This window comes from Mytilus edulis, chromosome 8, assembly GCF_963676685.1.
Source record: "Mytilus edulis chromosome 8, xbMytEdul2.2, whole genome shotgun sequence".
Lineage (NCBI taxonomy): Eukaryota > Metazoa > Mollusca > Bivalvia > Mytilida > Mytilidae > Mytilus > Mytilus edulis.
This window is the reverse complement of record NC_092351.1, coordinates 12,555,059-12,567,142: the sequence shown is the minus strand read 5'-3', so window position 1 is coordinate 12,567,142 and position 12,084 is coordinate 12,555,059. Positions and strand designations below refer to the sequence as shown.

Here is a 12,084-nt window from a genome sequence, read left to right as displayed (position 1 = left end):
TTATACCGTTGGTTTTCCTGTTTGAATGGTTTAACACTAGTAATGTTTTTGTTCCTATATAGCGTGGTGTTCGCTGTGAGCCAAGGCTCCGTGTTTAAGGACCTACTTTGATCTATAATCTATAATGGTTTACTCTAAACAAATTATTACTTTGATGGAAAGTTGTCTCATTCGAACTCATGCACCATCTTCTTATATTTTTTATTTTCGTTAAGTTGTCCAATTTATAGTCTGATGCTACTCTGTTGGTATCTTCAAAGGGACATCTGCATTTGTACATTTTAATTTGTTTGGATTATTGATTTTACCATTTGACTATTTATTGTAATTTGGAGCTGTATTGGATTGGATTGTTTGAATGAATGTTTCTTTTAAGTAATGATATTTTTTGTCTATTTCGATATTACCAAGGTGGATAGGCTATAGCAGTGTGACCAGTATATTATAATGTAATAGGTCGGTAGACGTATTTGCAACCGCATTTAAATTCCGCCATTGCATCATCACTTCAAATAGAATGATAAAAAATAAGATGTGGTATGATTGCCAATGAGACAACTGTCCACAAGAGACCAAAAATAACACAGACATTTACAACTATAGGTCACCGTACGGCCTTCAACAATGAGCAAAGCACATACCACATAGTCAGCTATAAAGGCCCCGATAAGACAATGTAAAACAATTCAAACGAGAAAACTAACGGCCTTATTTATATAAAAAAAAATGAACGAAAAACAAATATGTAACACATAAACAAACGACAACAACTGAATTACAGGCTCCTGACTTCGGACAGGCACATACATAAATAATGTGGCGGGGTTAAACATGTTAGTTAATCGGTTAAACCATGTGATTGGAAACAATAGACTGAACAGATTATTAACACTTTCAACTATCAATAGGGTCAAGAAACATTTTTGAAATGATAAGTTCATGTAAGCGTTAATTTTGTTACAGTCACGAAATTTTAGTGATATTGATCCTAAAACATTAAACCGGTCATGATCTAAGTTTGTGAATTATGTTTGCAGTTATCTTGACATGCATTGTGACGTGTCATCGTATTTATTTTATATTAAAAAACTATAGCAGTTATATTAGAAAAGTATCGCATTCATAAATTTTTGATATTAAAAAATCATCGCTATGATAAAAGACAAATATCGCATTGATATTTTAAAATATAGCAGTATCGTTGACTTATAGGTGATTTTGGCGTAGCAAACAATTGAATTCATCTCAATTGCATTCCACTGAATTTGCTACATGATATTTATAGAGTGTGTACATCTACAAATGATAAATCGTGCATTTATGTTTTATTTATTCAATAATTCAATTTTCTCGTTTAAATACACATTGCTTGTTATTACATAAAATAACTCATGAAAATTATACACCAGACGTATGTCGTGTTAAATGTCACCCTGTTTTAAGAAAAGAGTCATTACTTTATACCGAGAAATCTGCCTTTCTTCGTACAAATGCTAACATTCGTCTGAAATTTCCCACAATGCAACTCGTTGATATAAGACAATATCGCGCGTTGATATAAGAAAAGCTTTTATCGAATCGCTTCTTCCATAGACTGTTTGTATTCATTCATTCATTCGTTTCATTGCCAGTCACATGTAAACATTTTTATTTCACCATATTCATTTCCTATCCAAATTTGGTTATTTTCATCGGTTATTATACAAAGTGGACAGAAAAAGTCACTTTCATTAGTTAAAAAATGTCCAATGCAACTTCCAGTCTTATTCAAAATGTGCACTTTATGATTATCAGATTCAACAATAAATACTCGGCCGTTCTTGTCACATGCAATGTCAGAGGGGGCAAATCTGGATACAATTTTATTAGTATGTCCGTTTTTTGTTTGATGTCTATCTGCACTATATATCGTTTTGATAAGTCCTGTTCTGTCTAAAATTATTACTTGACCACTGCCCATGGCAGTTTTATCAATTACACATATATCTCCATTTATATTCTCTGTTACTCTAAATGGTCGTGTAAACAGCTTTTCTTCGCCGTTATATTCATAAACACATTCCTCGTCGCCCTCGGACGTGTATTTTACAACAAGACGGCGACTGTCTTCACAAACGGAAGTAGAATAGCGTTCACACATACATACGATATAACCGCCATCTTTAGTTGTAGTAATACCTTTAGGGTGGTAAGGTACATTGAATAGATCGCTTGTAACTCCGGTATTAGAAACCTTTCTGATCACTTTATCTCGAAATGAAGAGATGATTAGCTCCCCGTTTTTAGAACACGTTATGTCTTCTATTTTGAACCTTAAAGGCAGTGACTTAATTGTTTTTCCATTTTCATTAACCAATGATATACTTTTTGAATTGAGACCAGAGTTTACCCAAAGACTATTCCCGTGTTTGACAATTGAGTTGATGGACCCTCCTTGTTCGTCATCATCAGTTTCAACCTTCTTCCTCTCACATCTAAAGGATGTTTTAGTTCTACATGAAAGTCGTCCATTTTGTCGTTTGCTTTCATAAGTAAAAGCTCCACCATCAGTCGCCACTACAAACATAACCGAGCCAAATTTGTCGCTTAACTCTTCGACTGAAAGACGCCCATGATCAAACTTGACGTATTCCTTCCATATGTTTGGAACTTTTCTAACAACACTTGGCTTTTCTTTGGGGTCTTTGAAATCTTTTAAAAACTGTAGATCGTTAGGTGATTCAGATAGATGAAGCATGCGTTTTAGATCACAATCACCTTCTTTTATTTCACTCTCAATTTCTTTCTGAATATGTGTGTACTGCTGTAAACAGTCTTTCTTTTTGTAATATACTTCTTTAACAAAATTATTTGCAATTGTATCCAGGACACTTTTCATATAAGCACACCTTTGGCGAATCCTTGCCACAACCTCGTCGCAAGACGCTCTGACATTGGATTTTTCGTTCAGAACAAACGCTAGATTTCTACGAAGTGCTTTGATTTTATCTTGTTCCATTTTTAAATACTTGTCATTGAGCTCTCGTTTCCTTTCTTCTACTGCCACTGCTATACGTTTTGTTCTGTGACCTTTATGTTTCAGTGATGGTCTACATAATTGACAAACAGGCACTTCACACTTCCTGCAAAAATGTGTCAGTTCACAATGTCCATGTAATTCGCACATTATGTTTTCCTCTGTAATTCTAGGTGCTTCTGTGTTTTGTAGACGCCGATTAAACGTATACTCATTCGGCATTCCACTATCAGCAAAGTCCAAACTAGATTCAGTAATCTCTCTGATTTGATTGGGTGTTAGATCGGATAATGCTTCATCGTGTACCCTGTCCATAGTTAGTTCCTTGTAAGTGTTAATAACACTGCTTACCAAATCTTCACTACTTGCATATGACAATTGTATTCCTCTATTTAGAGACATATTGGCAATTGAGCCTCTAGACAACCTATCCTTGGTGATCCTTCAATGATGTTATCTTTAATTTCCTCGCATCGTGCTGTGCCAAGAGTTTTACATACTGCCAAAAAGTGAATTCAAACGAAATTAAAACTATTGATTTTTTGTTTTGGTTCTTCACTGTTGATTGATTGTAAAGTGGAAGGAAATCATATGTCATACATGTACGTATGCTAATGTACACGTAATCCTAGGTGATTTGTCACATAAAATTAACCTTCTCCTTGGGTTAAAGCGTGTCTTGTTTCAATTAATTAATTTTCTTCCTTAATTGGTTAACAATATTTGCTACAGTTAGTTTTCATTCAAGTCAGACACACGCACGAAGAAAAGAAATCACCAAAACATTACCCGTTGAACAATGTCTTTCTAAATCCAAATGTCCGAGTAATATTAGAGTGTTAAGATGTGGTCCATTCATAAGTTTGAAACACAACTGCCTCAGACTACATATTTCAATAGAAATAGCCATTCATGATGTTGTTTTTATGTCTGTATAAATGTATAAACAAATATGTATCTATTATTCAGGCAATAAAATATAATTCGTCCATTATTGCATTGTAAAATATATGTCTTCAGGTGGTTTATAACTTGTGTCATCTTGTTTGATCTTAAGACAGTAATCAACAGGTACAAATTATGTACATATCAAAGGTGCGTGCTCTGTGGTTTAAAGTTAACAATATTTGCTACAGTAATCAACAGGTACAAATTAATGATGTTAAAAAAACAAATGTACATATTGAAGGTGCGTGCTCGGTGGTTTAAATTTAACAATATTCGTTTTCTGTGACCGATGGCGTCATTAAAAAAATGCATCCTTTAGTTATATAACCGCAATTACAATACACACCATTTAATTGATAATCTATCATAGGGACATCAGCTAAGTGTGTCTAGTCTAATTAACAAGTCCCACAGACAGCATTTGTTCCGGATAATGTTTTGTATGTCCCCACTATTAAAGAAAATAGATTGACCAAAACATTAATATAGCTTAGACCACTATATATACTTTCCATGGCTTTTCCCTAAGGCAGCAACCATTTGATTGTCTGGGGGGGCTATGGATTTTTTTGAAGAAAAAAGTTTGTTTCCAGTTTTTGGAGAAAAAAATAATTTGTTTTTTATTCTGAGAAAAAAAAATTGTTTGTTTCCCCCTCAGCTGCCACTATATGTAATCTCAGATGTAATGCTAAAATTGAAAGAAAAAAATTGTTTTCGACTTGTCGCGAAAAAAATAGATTGTTTTTCGCCGCAGGCGAAAAAAAAAGTTTGTCCAGAAAATCAAATGGTTGCTGCCTTACGGGTCATGCCTTCGCAGATAATAAATATCTGAAAATGGCTCAAATGCACATCCATAGATTTCTGGAGCGACTGCAACAGCCATGGTTAAATAGCTCTGATTGCCGTTGTTTATAAAACAATAGGATGACGATGGAAGTTTTTAACGTCCTTGACTGGCTATACAACTCTTGCAAGGTCGGAACAATAAATATGATGACGTGGGAGCTTTCTTTTGTTTTCGTGTCACGTTTTTGTCGGTGTACCGGGATTTACTCAGCCTTAATATCTCTCCATTATTTCTTATGTTAACAATAGACATGCATGTTTACATACACATTAGTATTCGTAAAAACGTTTTTGCTTCTTTCTCAATCCATGCAGATTTGCAAATTTGCCTCGACTAATCGATGGTGCAGAGGAAGATATTTTCAAAACCAAGTTGTGTTTTAATTCAGATTTTTTCGTCGATACAGGTTTAAATGCAATTAAATTAAGCAAAATCCTTCATCAAAATTCAAGCAAATCGACAGGCGTGGCTTCTTCAATACCTATCACACACCTATTTTAAGTAAGACACCGTGCTGCAGGGTCTTAAGGATTATGTACCCTTGTGATGATTCAATGCTAAACATATGGAAATTTTATAGAAAATCCACAGCCTTTAATTATCCTTGTGATCTCATATTTGGCAATTTGGTGCATGATAGATCTAGGATTATTGCATGCAGTGCTAATATTGATTCCTTAAAAACAAGTTTATTAATGTAGTTATTGGTTAAAACAAATATAAATAATGGACCAAACCAAGTACAACTTTTAGGGTGCACTCGACTTTAGTGAGTCAGCATGAGGTATTTTGGAATTTACAGGTTGCTTAGAACATTTTGTAAAAAATAAATGATAGCGCATCATAGAAAAGCAAAAATCTCTGTATTTAAGGCTGTGGATTTTCTATAAAAATCTTGGTTTATTTGCCACAAAGTCCTCTTTTTCTGTTAAATGCAATGAAACAGTGAATAATAAGGCAGCAACCATTTGATTTTTTTTTGGTGGGGGCTATGGTTTTATTTTCTGGGCAAATTATTTTTTTCGCCTGCGGCGAAAAACAATCTTTTTTTCGCGACAAGTCGAAAACAATTTTTTCTTTCAATTTTAGCATTACATATAGTGGCAGCTGAGGGTGAAACAAACAATTTTTTTTCTCAGAATTAAAATCAAATGGTTGCTGCCTAATGCTTTGCATCAAGTTTCCCCTTGGTATATGTACAAAATGGCCTATCTCTTTAATTCATTATATCTGTAGTTTTGATACTATTGAAGTTTGAAAAGTTCGTACAAAAATGGCTACAGAAGGGGTCATAAACCTTTACATTGACGAATTTTAATCCTCAGTGTGTATTTTTGTTCATTTCTTTTCTTATAAAATCTATCTGTTCACTTTTATTTGCTGTCATTAGCCCTGTAAGCAGCATTTCTACACGAATCAGCTTGTGTGAATCTAAAGGCATGAATTGCTTTGTAATTGTTCCCCCTATGAGCTTCTGCCTCATTTAAAAAAATGTACTGTAGAATTATACGGGAATATGTCGAGAATTATGTTAGACAAAACGCAAAGTTTGAAAAGATACATATACTCTTTGGGAATTAGTTAATGCAACGATAGCTAACTATATAATACAATTTGAATTGTACCCACAAACAAAGCACTCAACATCAATCCCTTTGCTTCACAAAACAATAAGGATTTGACAAATTAATTAAAATATCACCCTAATTGAAAAACATAGGTCAATTTGTTTATGTTTCTTTGGGTATTCCTTCACTTCTCTGGATATCAAACTTACATGCTCCACGAAATCACTGTTTTGACCACTAGAATGTATTCAATCAGCAGCCGAAACTGTGCTCAGAGTTATGAAGAGAGTATACCTACTATTCAGAGACTCTTTTCCCATAATATCGTACGATTATTAAAGTTGATTGTAAGTTATAGGGAAAATTGTTCATGATAATTCAAGTATATTTGTAGTAAGGTTGTTTGTTTTTTTTGTTAAAAGGGCAGCAGATATGTTATTATAATCCACAATAAAAAAAAACCTTGGAGTAAATACATTATAAATCCCTCTTTGTTAGAATTGTATTAGCGAGAAGTAAGACTATATATTCTCCCCCCCCCCTTTTGAAGATTGAAAACTATGCATTGCATAGTATATATATAAAAAAAATAATCTGCTTGAAAAGCTGTTGGTCGGAAATATGTCGATCCAGGGGGAAATAAAATAAGAAAAACTTCTCCTAAAAATTTACATTGAAATCTGGTACGGAATGTTAGTGCTATGGCAGACACAAATCCATAATTACGAGAGAACAAAACAGGCAACACCAAGTAAATCAAAATATGTAGTATAGACACAAGAAGATGTGGTATGATTGCCATTGAGACAGCTATCCAACAATTCAAAGGAAATGCCAAGAGAACTTGTATGTACACAGCTATCGATCATCGTATACGACCTTTAACAAACAAAGTTTGAGTAACATTTTGTTTTTATTCTTTTTATTCATAAGCCATCTCTGATAGTTTATCTTCTAAGTCATTCATAGATAAATTATCCAAACGACAACTGGCTAATTCCAGTGTTGATAATACGTTATGTGGTTTGTTGCGAAATATAAGTCTTATATCATGTGTATTGTCTAAGCATATAAGATTAGATTCTAAATTCTTATTCAGTTCTGTATCCTCTAAAACGTTTACAACACAACGTTCTCCGCCTACAGAGTCATTGTACGCATGCAGTACCAATTTGACATTTCCATACTGTTCCATGCCCATACTGATCGAAGAAACATATGTCTCCGAGGCTTTGCTGTTTATCGATAAATTATCAGTTTCTGCAGGCATATGTTTACACATGTTTCCATTGTTTATCGAAAAATTGTTAGTATCTGCATGCATATGTGTATGTTTACACATGCTTCGATCATCATTGTTTATCGATACATTGTCAGTATCCCCATGTGTATTTTTACACATATTTCCATTGTCTATTGAATTATTTGATGAATTATGATGCAAAGTTTCTTTATCTGTATTTTTGTCATCATTGCATGTGTTTTTAACTTGTTGGTTTCTAGTTACCGAGAAATTTCGATTAAGTAGCTCCCAAAATCCTTTGGTTGCCTCTGACATCGGTCGCGACGCAGGCGGGCAGTTTTCAGACATTTTGACAGCTTGTAAAAGAATCTGTTCATCTTTTGTCCAAATTTTACCGTTTGCATTAGTTGTGCTATCGTTATTTTTAAAGGCACTATTGTTAAAGTCTTTGGTACTGTATACTTGTGCAAAGCCCGGAGGAGGTGGTCTCTGCTTCAATCGTTTCAAGTACACGTCAGCAGCCGAGAACATCTGTAGAAAGACAAAATATAAGTGTAACTATATATCCATCTCTGCGTCTTGTTTTTAGTTTTCTTCTTATGTTAAGAGATTCGGTTTTCATGGCAAATCTCTTAATTTATAAAGAATAAAATTAGAAAAAAAAACAAATGCATGATTAAGAATATATATATAAGGACAAAATCAAACTTATGTGAAAAGAATCATTTTACGTTAATGTCGATAGATTTTTTATCAGATTGATAGTGTTTGAATCACAGACAGGTTACCATGAGTAAAATAACACCGAATATTTCTTTATAAAACATATATTTTATATGAAAGTACTTAATCTACTTCTTACGAAATTGTGCTCTCTGTTTAGTTTTAGATCGGTGACTAAGCAAGTAAATTCAAAGTACATTCCCCACGTTTATGTAATGAACAATGCAAACGTTTTTGGAAAGAAGTTTAAATAAAAACAGCAGCAGTGGACGCCATGGCTTTTACAGAATCCTTATGTAAAAACTTATTCCTATTTCATTAGCAGACAGAAAAGGCTTTTTCCTTGATCGAGATATAAATGGACATTAGTAGCAAATATACATGAATGAGTTGACGAAGGGGCGGATCTAGCCATTTATAAAAAGGGGGTCCTTACCAAGGATAAAGGTGGTTATAACTATATGTCCCCATTCAAATGCTTTATGCGTAAAAAAAAAGTGGGGGACCGCCACTGTGAGGATCACTCGTTTTCTGGACAATATCTTCATATAATTCTACTATACCGGTACGTTACACTATCTTACCTTCGTAGTTGATGAAACAATATTCTTACATAATGTGAAATCTCCGAAAAAGGAAACAAAAATATAAAGAGAAATACACATAAAAAGAAATAGAGTGTCTTATTAAAGTGTTCTCCGTGTCACTAGTTATTATGATTAAGTACAAACGAATACTTTCAAGCTAAACTGAGCATTTTGAATAGATAACAAGCACTCCATGGTCTATGTATTTGATACAATGAATACATAAACCGACTATTTTATATAAACTGAATTATGTACGTTAAATCTTTAATCCGGTTGTTTCTACATGTGTATCAACATTGGTTTTTTTTTGTATTCTAAAGTTAGATTTACCTGAATTGATAAACTAACAAAATTGCATAAGATTAGCTAAGATGTTGGTTTTTTTTTAATCATTCATAGGCAAATTTGAATAGAACATCTCCCAAATTTATGGCACTATATCCATAGACAGTTAAATATATACCTCAATATTTCTATAGATTTCATATATGTGTGTCGTTTCTGTATTTCCACACAACTTTTATAGCAGTTAGTTCGTATGTATTTATAATGCCCTAACAGGGCGTTGTGATGAAAGATAAAATTTATTGGCATTATTTGCAATTGATTTGTATTGTATTTAACATAGACTAGGAATCAAATATTATATTTGCTTTATTTAAGTTGTTTCTAATTGTATCTCAAAATAGCATTGGAAAATTATCACAAACGTCAAATTAATAAAGGAACTCAAATGTCAGTATTTTTGAATATATAAATACTAAATAGAATAGATAAAATGTTATCAAGCAAAAAATTAGATTAGACCGTTGATTTTCCCGTTTGAATGGTTTTACATTAGTAATTATTGGAGCCCTTTATAGCTTGCTGTTCGGTGTAAGCCAAGGCAACGTGTTGAAGACCGTACTTTGACCTATAGTGGTTTCCTTTATAAAGTGTGACTAGGCACTCATCATAGCACATCTTCTTATATCTATTACAATACTAAACTCACCGTATTGTGTGTCTGTCAGTTTGTATACCCACAGGATCCGAATACTGTCAATCTTGTATTTTTCCCGAAATGCATTATGCATTCTGACGTGCGACGTTATTGTAGCCGAGAGACTTACACTGCTGGGGTCTACGGTAGCTGCGGAACCCTAGCTCTTATGTCCTTTAATTTAAGGGCTTATGTCACATTTTTTTTTTACAATTGGCATATTTATTTTGTCCGCAGTGCGCAAAAAGTCATAAAATAACATAAGAACCTAAGAGCTACGGTTCTGCTGCTACCATAGAGCCCAGTGTAAGTACATATTGTGTGGCGGGGTCTAACATTTTTGATTGCGCCAAACACACCCCTTACCTAGGACAGTGGTGTAACAGTACGCCAAGAACAAACTATGACATTAAGTTGAAATGGGCTGAACTCATCAGATTGATAATAGGCACCTCAGTTTAAACATATCATAAAAAGACAAAGTATAGATCTGAGAGATGTCGCATTTGTCTGAAAGCTCAAGTTGTTCAAAGCCAATAACAACTAAAAAAAAACATCATTTGTCGAAGACTAATGGCACATCTTGAATTTCCTCTTTAGATACAGTTGACACTAAAGTAGCGATGCAAGATGCATATAGCACAGGGACTCGGTTAGCAGATTAAAATTTTAGTGTAAATCAATGTTTTTAATTTATTTTTTATTATTTCCTGTCTATTTGCATTACTATATTAACGTATTTAACGTTGCCATCACTATTTCTTTGTTTTCTGGCAATGTGCAGTTTACTATCCATATACTGAAAAAACCTATGATTGGCGATAAGATAAATTATCTATATTTATATAAAGTATTGGGGAATTTGAGTTCAACTCTGAGGAGTTCAAGGCAGTGGCAAAATAGCATGAAGCATTGTCGACGCTCAAGGATTTCATACAACTTTTCTGTGTAAATACTGTTTCAAAATAAAATCAGTTTTTTTATATGCAGATAAGATTTTATATAGATTCAAATATCGATTTTGGTAGACTCAGTCGTTGAAAGGAAATGACTGTAAATATGTCTTGTCTAAATTCAACGACAAGAACATACAAACAGATCTTATTATCATGGATTTTGCTAAAGCTTTCGACAAGGTACCACACAAAAGATTACTATACAAAATGAAATACTTTGGCATATCAGATCAAATCATTAACTGGGTAGACTCCTTTCTTTCAAACAAAACACAAACAGTACTTTTAGAAAACATGTCATCTTCAAAAATACCAGTCTCATCAGGAGTCCCACAGGGTACAGTGCTAGGACCGATACTATTCTTAATTTACATAAATGACCTCCCAGATTACATCCAACATAGCAAAATCAGACTCTTTGCAGATGACAGTATAATCTACCGACAAATTAAAACTCAAAACGACTGCCTCAAGCTTCAAGAAGACCTAGAAGCTGCCATACAATGGGAAAAAGATTGGCTTATGTCTTTCCATCCAGACAAGTGTAACATCATGAATATAACAACAAAAAGAAATCCCATCCACTTTTATTATAACATGTATGGACACATCTTAGAATCTGTAAAACATGCAAAATACTTAGGCATCACCATCTCAGCAGACCTAAAATGGAACACTCACATCCAACAAACTGCTGCAAAAGCAAATAAATCCTTAGGTTTCATCAGAAGAAACCTTAAAGTCCAATCGCAAACAATTAAAGAAAGAGCATACCAAACACTCATAAGACCAAAGTTGGAATACTGTTGTACTGTATGGGACCCATTTACAAACGAAAATATAAAATCACTGGAAAAAGTACAAAGACGGGCAGCAAGGTATGTGTGCAATAGACATCACAACACCAGCAGTGTGTCTGAGATGCTAGATACCATGAAATGGCAAACATTACAAGAACGCCGACTAAGAACAAGGCTTATAATGTTCCACAAAATTGTAAATGAAAAGATAGCCATTCCATCGCAAAATGTATTACAACAGAGTCAGTCTGCTACAAGATCCACCAATAAAGAATCCTACAGACAAATTCATTGCAATAAAGACAGCTATAAATTTTCTTTCTTCTGTCAAACCATCAAAGACTGGAACAAACTAGCTAACCCCTGAAATGACCAAAAACAGTACTATAGAAAACTTCAAGGATGCACTCA

General features: G+C 33.7%; 1 protein-coding gene and 1 long non-coding RNA gene across 2 annotated transcripts; both read right to left on the bottom strand.

The window, feature by feature from the left end:
* Positions 1-1,544: 1,544 nt before the first annotated feature.
* Positions 1,545-4,244, bottom strand: LOC139484833 (uncharacterized). Its single transcript, XM_071268824.1, has one exon. The coding sequence runs from the start codon at positions 3,416-3,418 to the stop codon at positions 1,622-1,624; it is 1,797 nt and encodes a 598-aa protein (XP_071124925.1). The 5' UTR covers positions 3,419-4,244; the 3' UTR covers positions 1,545-1,621.
* Positions 4,245-7,284: 3,040 nt separating this feature from the next.
* On the bottom strand, positions 7,285-10,563 carry LOC139484832 (uncharacterized). The gene is made up of 2 exons (XR_011655160.1): positions 9,930-10,563; positions 7,285-8,153 (listed from the first exon to the last, which is right to left on the bottom strand). It is a non-coding gene; the product is annotated as an uncharacterized lncRNA (long non-coding RNA).
* Positions 10,564-12,084: the final 1,521 nt, after the last annotated feature.

Excerpts from the sequence above, each read along its gene's own strand:
- LOC139484833 (XM_071268824.1), bottom strand. The coding sequence starts at position 3,418 with ATGTCTCTAAATAGAGGAATACAATTGTCATATGCAAGTAGTGAAGAT.